Genomic DNA, 10,426 nt, shown 5'->3' with positions numbered 1-10,426 from the left:
ATGGCGAACCACCGCGCCACCGCCGCCCTCCTCCTGCTTGCGTCCCTCTTCGTGGCGGTCGCCATCTCAAGGGCCGACGCGAGGCTCACCATGCGTCCCAACAAGATGGCGACGCTTGGTCACAACGCACATGGACGAGGTTTGCGGCTACATACCCGTCGTCGACATGAAATGCATCTGTGCGTCGTTGTCTGACCATATGATGAGCGTGTGTGCTCAATGAATGAAATGTTGCAGGTTACATAGCGGATGCTGTGGCGTCACGTCAGCCGGAGCCGACCTGCGATGATTGTGAGCAGCCAAAGCCAGAGCCAGAGCCAAAGCCGGAGCCAAAGCCAGACCCAGAGCCAGAACCGGAGCCAAAGCCGAAGCCGGAGCCGGAGCCAGAGCCAAAGTCGGAGCTGACCTGTAACAAGGTGCATGGGGTGCAGGCGGGCGAGACGTGCTGTTCCATCGGCGAAGGCGCGGGGCTGACCCAGGACCAGTTCCTCGGCTTCAACCCCAACCTCTGCTGCGATAAGGTGTTCGTCGGCCAGTGGGTTTGTCTTGAAGCCACATCCGGTTGTCATGACTAACTTTAATTTGTGCTGCCCCATGGACCCTGGGTCTGTGACAATGCCAAGTAGTGCTTTGTCTTTGAATAAGGAAGCACGTCTTATGATGGTTTCGTTCTCCATTATATTCCCCTCCATGTATGAGGGAGCGAAGTATTTTTTTCTCTAATAATGTATGAGAGAAGTTGCTAAGCAGCTAGGGTCGGTTGACTATTGCACTTATTCTTTAGTCATGCTTGTCATTCTGTCCCCGCAACACATTTTCCATGAAAAAATTGTTTTCGTCAGTTTGGTCTCATGTAGTGTATATGTGTTCGATCGATATGTACCGTGCGTTCTTCGTTTTGTCCATTATGTTGCTGATGCGAGGTGTTGGTATGCTTTGGACTCTGCTAATTCAACCGCCACCAGCCTAAAACATCTTCTCGTAGTCACCACACATTTTGATGGTTCTACCAATTTGGATCCCTAATTAATATCCATGAGAAAATATATCATATTTTCCATCATGACGTCTCTCTGGAGGTCGTTCTTCGTACTCTCGGATGTTGCCAAAGTACTTTAAGTACAGTTTACTGCGGTACTTGTGACCTTCCTTTAAGAAACAACGATTCCCGATGTAAACACTCTTCTTGGATCCATCTAGGAACACCCACCTAGTATTATCCAGACAGACTAAGCATCCCATCTTGCCTTTGAACTGTCCAGACAAGGCAAACAACGCAGGGTGATCGTTGATAGTCACAATTATTATTGCCCTTAATGTGAAGGTCTCGTGTCGTAACGCATCATACATCAGCTCCCCAGTCCTCCACAGTTTCTCGAATTCTTGCATCACAAATCCCATAGTAAGGGCGGCTGGGTCAACAACAGCCCTTACAAATGCAACCATTTGTAAGGGCGGCTCGTGTTACCAGCCGCCCTTACTGTGGTATTTGTAAGGGCGGCTCGTGATCAAGAAGCCAGGTGCTAATGGAAAATCCACTGTAAGGGCGGTTACATCACCAGCCGCCCTTACAGTGGAAGTACCCTGGCTCTTACAAACCAATTCTGTAGTAGTGTAAAGATGTTGGATTCACTCACCTGCGCTGGCCACGCCAAATCTTTCGGTTAATGGAGAGAGCCAGGCAAATAAAAAGGTGCCCGACCACAGTGTATCGATAGCAGGGAGCCTCGATAAACGCCGGCCCACATCTACTCCTCATGCCACCAAGAGTGTTAGGGTTATGTGCTCACGGTATATATATTATAAACTCGTTATCAGACCTAGATGGGCTGTCTGGGCCTTATATTTACGGAGGCGGGCCATATATGTGACCGTCTCGGTTAATAGGCATTAGCCATGGCGGTTATCTTATAGTGTCTGAGGCGGTTGCTTGGCCTGCAGTCTGGCCATGATTAACCGAGGCAGGCCGCCAGCCCAATCGCCTCAGAGGGCTTTTTCAAAACGTCTCAGTTAAGGTTTTTTTTGTAGTAGTGTCCGCTCGCTGAAATGCTATGGCTTCAGGGCATGCAGGTGGAGGAGAGGTGAGCAGAGGTGCAAGGTGAGGAGGAGGGGGAGAGTTTTCTGGCAACACTATTGCCACACTTTGAAAGGCATGGCAAGAAGAAGAGGAGACGTGCAGAGTCCAAGCAACGGGGACAGGGGCCAAAAAAGAGAGAAGGGAATTAGTGGTGGGTCATGGCTGAGCCGAATGAATGGGCTCCCAAGCCAAGAAATTGTAATGAGTGGCACAGATTTCGCAGTGGCCCAAGCCTGATCGGAGGAAAGAGATTTGGAAAGCCCACCAAAGGAATTAAACTCTGGGATTTGGCACGACATCCTCAACGACTAGCTATTTGGCTAGCTATTCTGACATGAATATAAAAAAAGTAGAAGAAATAGTAGTCACTGGCAATGAGCAAATAGCTTATCTATTTCACATATTCCTATAATCTGAGAGAGTGATATGATCCAATTGTACATATAAAAATAAAATTATATAAAATATTCTTTATTTTTGTCTCTCACTTTGACATAAGCTAGCTACGTAGCTAGCACTATTACATAGCTAGAACTATTTTAGTTCTTTATTCCCTCAATGAAGATGCTGTCTTTGGTGACTCAGGCACAAACAGAAAGAACAGATAACAACGAGTCGATTTGCAGCTAATAAGAACAAAAGAAAGCCGGTCGAAGAATCCTAAGATAGTTCTTCAGAGAAAACAAAGGTAACAGCCATTCGTTACAAATTTGACCACGTTACCCTGAGCTTCCCACTAAACTCTAGAAATAGACAAAAGGCTAAACAATTAATAACATAAAGAAATTACAGTCGCACATCAAAGCAGTCACTATATATCGTCATCTTCATTGTCAGGAATCTGTAGCTTGGGATCTGGGTTCAGAGCACGAAGTGGTTGACTGTCAGCACCCCTCATCCAGGAGACCCTGCAGCAGCCCCCAAGCCCAGGAAGTCGACAAGGCCCAAGTCCAAGAGCGTCCGCCTCGCTGGCCCCGAATGGGCTTGTAACGCATGCTGTGCGCGGCCCAGCAAGTGAGATACAAATAGCGTAGCTTCCCCTGAAGTGGGCATGTTTTTGTAACCCTAAGTATTTCCCTTTACATTCGTTACTTTTACTCTGTAAGGAACCGGCGCCGCCGGCAGCTACTCTTGGTTAAGCTTCCGATTCAATACCATCGGCGCCGCCGACAGTGGTATCAAAGCCTACGATCTCCGGCCGCTTCCAGCGCTGGAGCCCCATCCCGCGTCCCACCCCCACTACACTCGCCTCCAGCGAAACAGGGGTGCCATGGATCCGGTGGTTCGACAGATGTTCGACGAGTTGCTCGAGCGCTTCGATGCTGTGCGCACCGAGCTCGACGGCTTCGGGTCTCGCCTCGATCAGCGCTTCGCCGATTCGGAGGCAGTCCGCACTCAGCGTGCTGCTGTTGTCGACGGCCGCCTCGAATCCCTGGAGCGCTTCGCCTCCGACCAGTACACCGCCGCCATCGTCGCCGACAACTGGGGCGGCCACTTCTCCGAGCGCGTCGCCGACCTGGAGGAGCGCGTTCGCAACCTCGAGCTGGTCCGCTACGTCGAGATCCAGGATGAGCGCGACGAGCGCGTTGCGGTGCTCGAGACGGCGAACGAAGCGATTGAAGCCTGGCGTCCACGGATCGAGAGCTCCCTCTTCACCGTCCGCTCCGAGGTGGATCGCCTCGCCAGGCTCTGGGACGGATCTGCCGCTGCGCCAACCAACGGCCATCCTCGGCCGGCGGCGCAGCATGAGTTGGTCGCCGGGCGCGCCTCTGCCGGATCTCCGACCGACTGGCCCAGGGGGCACGGCGCGAGTTCGACTACACGGGAGTCGGGGCATGGACCGATCGTGGCCATGGCCCCGTTCCCGGCCAATGGTACGTCACCTGTTACCTATCCTCCAGATCCCCATCTGATGCATACCCATCACCATCCCCCTCCCCCGTACCCTCCACCACCGCCGCCAGCAAATCCTCCTCCACCCTATTTCCAGCCACCACCGCAACCCCAGCCACTCTACCTACCTCCCCCAAGCTCTGCTCCTTCGTTTTATCCACCAATCCTACAATCCCAACCCCTCTTCAATTTCCATCCACCCCCACAGCCATATCCTCCCAACCATTCCCTCGGTCAACTTCCCAAGATGTTGTTCCCTCAATTCGATGGGGATAACCCGAAGCTTTGGCTCTCACGTGCTCGTTCACATTTTGAGATGTACTCTGTTCACCCCTCAGTCTGGGTTCGGGTTGCCACACACCACTTTACCCACGCTGCTGCTCGTTGGCTCCAATCTGTGGAGGCTGAGGTTCGGAACATCTCTTGGGAGTCCTTTTCGTCGCTCATCCTCGAGCGATTCAGCCGCGATCAGCACGAGTTGCTGTTACGCCAGCTCTTTCATATCAAACACTCCACCTCGGTTTCAGACTACATTGAGAAATTCACAGACCTTTACGAGCAGCTCAAAGCCTATAACCCCAACCCTGACAAGCTTTACTTCACCACTCGATTTATTGATGGGTTGCGTCCGGACATTCGTTCTGTTGTTTTGGTTGCTCGTCCACAAGACCTCGATTCTGCCTGCTCCATTGCGTTGTTGCAGGAAGAAGCCCTGGACCCTGGTCCACGACGGGAGTACAAGCGTTCTGAGGGCTCCGTGTTTGCTCGTCACGCAACGATCAAGGGGGCGCTTCCTCTACCACCCCCTCCTCGACAAAATCCTGACCCGCCACCCGCTGGTCGCCCGGGCGAGAACAAGGTGCTGCATCCCCGAGCTTCGCCGGTCGAAGACAGGCTCTCGTCCCTTCGCGCGTACCGCAAGGCGTGCGGCTTATGTGTCCGTTGCGGTGAGAAGTGGACACCGGGACACCGATGTGCTGCCGTTCCCCAGCTTCACGCTCTCCAGGAGGTTTGGGACCTCTGTCAGAGTGAATTCGTCGAAGAAGGTGAGACCTCTGAACCAGTTGAGCATGAATCAGGGCAGTTGAACTTGTTGTTGTCCTCTGCGGCAGTTTCAGCTGGGGACTCCTTGCGCACTATGCAGTTCTTGGGGTATATTGGTGGTCGCCCAGTTTCATTGCTAGTTGACTCTGGCAGCAGCCACTCCTTTCTTCATTCTGAGATCGCCAGCAGTCTATCTGGGTCTAGGAAGCTGAGTTCTCCTTTGTCAGTTCGTGTTGCTGATGGGTCTGTCATTCAGTGTTCTTCAGAGCTGCCGGATGTTGAGTGGTCAGTGCAGGGCTATCGTTTTCACTCTACCCTGAGGGTCTTACCCCTTGGCTGTTACGACATGATCATAGGGATGGACTGGCTTGAAGCATTTTCTCCAATGAAAGTTCATTGGCTTGAGAAATGGATGTCAATTCCATATGGCAATACTAATGTTTTGCTACACGGCCAGCAGTCTGTGGGTGGTCCACCTGTGTTGTGTCAGCTCTTTCAGTTGGCAGAACTTGCTGTTGGTCAGTCAGCTCCAGTTCTGCCAGCCCCGGTCCAGGATCTGTCCGAGCCGTCCGAGTTGCCTCCGCGTCGCGCTTGCGACCATACTATTCCACTGGTCCCGGGCGCCTCTCCTGTGGCTATCAGACAGTACCGCTATGCCCCTAAGCTCAAAGATGAAATTGAACAGCAAGTCTCGGACATGTTGCAGTCCGGCATGATTCGGCCCAGTACAAGTCCCTTTTCCTCCCCAGTGCTCCTCGTACGCAAAAAGGACGGCTCCTGGAGGTTCTGTGTTGACTACAGGATGCTGAACGCCCTCACTATCAAGGCCAAGTTCCCAATCCCAGTGGTGGATGAGTTATTGGATGAGCTCGCTAATGCTCGCTGGTTTTCTTGTTTGGACCTACGGGCCGGATTCAACCAGATACGGCTTGCTGAAGGTGAAGAGTACAAAACAGCCTTCCAAACACATTGGGGGCAGTTTGAATTCAATGTCATGTCCTTCGGATTGACTGGAGCTCCAAATTCTTTTCAAGGCGCCATGAACAGTACTCTTAAACCGGTGCTCCGGAGGTGTGCCCTGGTATTCTTTGATGACATATTAGTATATAGCCCTACTCTGGTGGCTCATATTGACCATCTCCGTCAAGTCCTGCAACTTCTGTCCAATGACCAGTGGCGCCTCAAGCGCAGTAAATGCCGCTTCGCTCAGACTTCCATCAGCTACCTCGGACATGTCATCAGTTCCGCAGGGGTCGCGACTGATCCCAGCAAGATTTCAGATGTTCAAAATTGGCCAGTTCCCCAGGATCTCAAACAGCTCCGCAGTTTCTTAGGGCTTGCTGGTTACTATAGGAAGTTTGTGCAGAATTTTGCAGTCATCGCGAGGCCGTTGACTGATCTTCTCAAGAAAGGCACCCTGTTCGTTTGGTCTTCTTCTCACTCTAGTGCCTTTGACGCACTGAAAGCTGCACTGGTTTCTGCTCCGGTCCTCGCCCTTCCGGACTTCTCCAAACCATTCCAGATTCAGACCGACGCTTGTGACACAGGAGTTGGCGCGGTTCTAATGCAAGATAATCACCCGTTGGCGTTTGTCAGCAAGGCTTTGGGTCCTCGGTCTCGTGGGCTATCCACTTATGAAAAGGAATACCTGGCAATATTGGTGGCTGTTGATCAGTGGCGCTCCTACCTTCAGCACGCCGAGTTCACCATTTTCACGGACCAACGAAGCCTGATGCATATATCCGACCAGCGACTTCATACACCGTGGCAGATGAAGATGTACACTAAGCTGATTGGCCTTCAGTACCGCGTTGTTTATAAACCTGGCACGTCAAATGCTGCAGCCGATGCTCTCTCTCGCCACCCATCACCGTCTGGTCACTTGCTTGCAATCTCCTCTGCAGTTCCGGACTGGCTCGCCGAGGTCGCGGCGGGATACTCTTCTGACCCGGCAGCAACAAGGCTAATTCAGGAGCTCTCACTGAACCCCAGTGCTCATCCACCATTCTCGTTACATTCTGGTGTTCTCCGTCACAAGGGTCGCATCTGGTTGGGTCAGAACGCTCCAGTTCAGCTGAAAGTCATTGAAGCGCTGCATAACAGCGCCGTGGGTGGCCATTCAGGTTTTCCAGTCACGTTCGGTCGCATCAAACAGCTGTTCTACTGGCCGGGAATGAAGTCTGCCGTCCGGTCCTTTGTCGCTTCTTGTTCGGTGTGTCAGCAGGCAAAGTCCGACCACTCCAAGTATCCCGGCTTATTGCTGCCTCTTCCAGTACCAACAGAATCTTGGCAGGTAATCTCCATGGATTTCATTGAAGGTTTACCTACCTCTGGCCATGCTAACTGCATTTTAGTGGTGGTTGATAAGTTCAGCAAATTCGCCCATTTTGTTCCTCTTCATCATCTGTTCACTGCTGCTAAGGTTGCTCAGTCCTTTCTGGATTCTGTTTACCGCCTCCACGGCATGCCATCTCACATTATTTCAGACCGCGATCCGATTTTCACAAGCTTGTTTTGGAAGGAGCTATTTAAGTTGGCACAAGTTGAGCTTTGCATGTCTTCGGCCTATCATCCTCAATCGGATGGCCAGACGGAAAGGGTGAATCAGTGCCTCGAGACTTATCTGCGATGTTTTGTGCACTCTTGCCCGCGCTCATGGCTGAAGTGGCTGACTCTTGCTGAATATTGGTACAATACTTGTCATCATTCGGCGCTGGGCAAGTCCCCCTTCGAGGTATTGTACGGTCGCCTTCCCCGTCACTTTGGAATTACTGACATTTCTGTGTCCCCTGTGCCGGATGTGGCTTCTAAATTGGCTGAGCGCAACACCATGCTCGCTGCTGTGCGTCAACACCTCCTTCGTGCTCAGCAACGAATGAAGGCTCATGCTGACAAGCGACGGTCCGAACGTTCCTTCAGTGTGGGCGACTTCGTCTACCTCCGCCTGCAGCCCTATGTTCAGTCGTCGTTGGCACCACGCGCCCACCACAAGCTGTGCTTCAAGTTCTTCGGGCCTTACGAGATCATTGAGAAGATCAATCCCGTTGCTTACAAGCTAAAGCTGCCGGAAGAGTCTTCTATCCACCCGGTATTCCATGTCTCCATGCTCAAGCCAGCTTCAGCGCGGCCTTCGTCGGTGTCTGCCACTCTACCGGATACCGATGACTCCATCCAAGTGCCCGAGAAGATTTTGCAACGCCGCCTGCATCACCAAGGTGCTCGTGTCGTTCCACAGTTACTGGTCAAGTGGTCCGGCATGGAAGATAGTCTGGCCACCTGGGAAGACGAAGTCGCTCTGCTCCAACGCTTTCCAGGTGCGCCGGCATGGGGACATGCCGCCTCCCAAGGAGGGGGGGATGTCAGCACCCCTCATCCAGGAGACCCTGCAGCAGCCCCCAAGCCCAGGAAGTCGACAAGGCCCAAGTCCAAGAGCGTCCGCCTCGCTGGCCCCGAATGGGCTTGTAACGCATGCTGTGCGCGGCCCAGCAAGTGAGATACAAATAGCGTAGCTTCCCCTGAAGTGGGCATGTTTTTGTAACCCTAAGTATTTCCCTTTACATTCGTTACTTTTACTCTGTAAGGAACCGGCGCCGCCGGCAGCTACTCTTGGTTAAGCTTCCGATTCAATACCATCGGCGCCGCCGACATTGACAAAGTCCGCAACTCGTCAACATGTTGCGAGGTCAATATCCTTGCTTTAGTTTGCAAATTGTGAAGTTTCTAAACAATCTTTTCCACAGTGGGCTTCTTGGCTCCTTGTGTGAGCACCTTTCAGGAACTTTACTCGAAGAATCCATGCATGAAGCTCTGCGTGAAGTTAAAGGTCCATACATTGCCTACACCCAAAAGTGGTTTGGAGCCAAATCCTGGAAATAGCGAAGGGAGAAAGCACAGTAAAGGCCATGATATAAGTTATATTTTTAGAAACTTTATATTTTTAGACATTTGTCAGACATTTGTGTTTTTTATTATGGATTTTTAAAATTTTTATATAGGTTATATTTTTAGATTAACCATGAGAAATACTTCCATATATAATATATAGTTTCTATGTTGTCAAACTTTAGCAATTTTTTAAAGTCGATAGTCGAAGATTGTAACATTTGACTTAGAACAAAGCTAACATAACATGTAAAATCAAACGAGGGCACCCAACCATTCATGCCATTACTGATTGCTAATGTTACAGGTACAACACTTTTACCCAATGTGGGTAGAAAGTTTGAAGCGGGGCAATTGCCAATTCTGTGTGTACTCTTTTTCTGTTTTCTGAGAGGAAATTCTGTGTGAACCTAGTCAGATATTGTGGGAGCTTAAATCATTTGGGCACAGAGATTGGACCTTCGTGTCCCAATTAGAAAATTCGTTGACTTACAAGCTGGGCCCTTCATGGGCTGTGGCCGCCGCGCTGGCAGGCTGAGCCGACTTCGCATGGGAAGCACATTTGCGGGCTGAGGTAGCTCCATGTGCGGATAGCAGGTCCTTCGTGAGCCGCCACTAAGGATGAAAACGGTACGGATATTTTTCGATCGTATTTGAGACCGAATTCGTTTTGAGGGATTTAGACATGTCCGTATTCGAGTCCGAATATTCAACATCCGATACTGTATCCGTATCCGAATACTTAATTCACATATTTATAATGTCGACATCTAATCCAATCTTATCCGACATGGTTAACATTATCCGTATTCGTATTCGAATATGAATCCGATGAGAAATATGAAAACAAATATGATATCGGTGATATCCGTCCGTATCCAATCCGTTTTCATCCCTAGCCGCCACTATCAATCTCCGTGCAAAGGAACCTTATGTCCCAAGTGTGCACTACTGTACTAATTACGAATAAAGAATTTGGATTAGTACACAGAACTTTTTAATACTCATGTAACATATAAGATTTTGAATCATGAAAGAGTACACGGCTAGTTAAAACTTTTTTTTAATCATGACACGTACGACTAGTTAAGATCCAAACACTAGACAGGATCCTGAGATGGCCTTATCATCAGGCAGCACTAATGTTTCCTGATCGAACCTGGAGTTATCTGAGGTCCGCAGCAATATTCTTTAGCGCGATAGGGTGCAGAGTTCAATATACGTCAGACGGCGTGCTGGTGGTACGGTGATATATGCATGTGTTATTCGGAGGCAAACAATGTCCAAGAAAAAGAAAGTATAACCATGATATATATACTCAGGATCCAACCAATTAGCTTCCTTTGGCAGAACATAATTCTTAATTACAGCTCAGTCGTCGTCCTCGTCCTCATCCGCGTGCTCGTAAATCTGCAGAGCGGAAATCCAGTATTCCGTTTGAAGGGAGGTAGTAATTGGACAAAAAATTGGTAAAATGTATACATAGAACCGAATAAATGTTTCCATGCATGTTTGATGTTTCTGCACCTT

General features: G+C 50.3%; 1 protein-coding gene across 1 annotated transcript; it reads left to right on the top strand.

The window, feature by feature from the left end:
• On the top strand, positions 1-8,507 carry LOC8079158. Its single transcript, XM_002451136.2, has 4 exons — positions 1-139; positions 238-561; positions 3,184-3,951; positions 4,309-8,507. Exons 1-4 carry the CDS (start codon positions 1-3, stop codon positions 8,505-8,507), a joined length of 5,430 nt encoding a protein of 1,809 aa, XP_002451181.2.

Source organism: Sorghum bicolor, chromosome 5 (genome assembly GCF_000003195.3).
Source record: "Sorghum bicolor cultivar BTx623 chromosome 5, Sorghum_bicolor_NCBIv3, whole genome shotgun sequence".
Lineage (NCBI taxonomy): Eukaryota > Viridiplantae > Streptophyta > Magnoliopsida > Poales > Poaceae > Sorghum > Sorghum bicolor.
This window is presented reverse-complemented; position numbering and strand designations above follow the sequence as displayed.

What these genes read in the sequence shown, in the direction of transcription:
- LOC8079158 (XM_002451136.2), top strand. Translation starts at nt 1, where the DNA reads ATGGCGAACCACCGCGCCACCGCCGCCCTCCTCCTGCTTGCGTCCCTC. An exon ending in TTGTCTTGAAGCCACATCCG is followed by an intron (nt 562 to 3,183) that starts GTTGTCATGACT and finishes TTACTCTGTAAG; the next exon opens with GAACCGGCGCCGCCGGCAGC. An exon ending in GGCCCCGTTCCCGGCCAATG is followed by an intron (nt 3,952 to 4,308) that starts GTACGTCACCTG and finishes TTCACCCCTCAG; the next exon opens with TCTGGGTTCGGGTTGCCACA.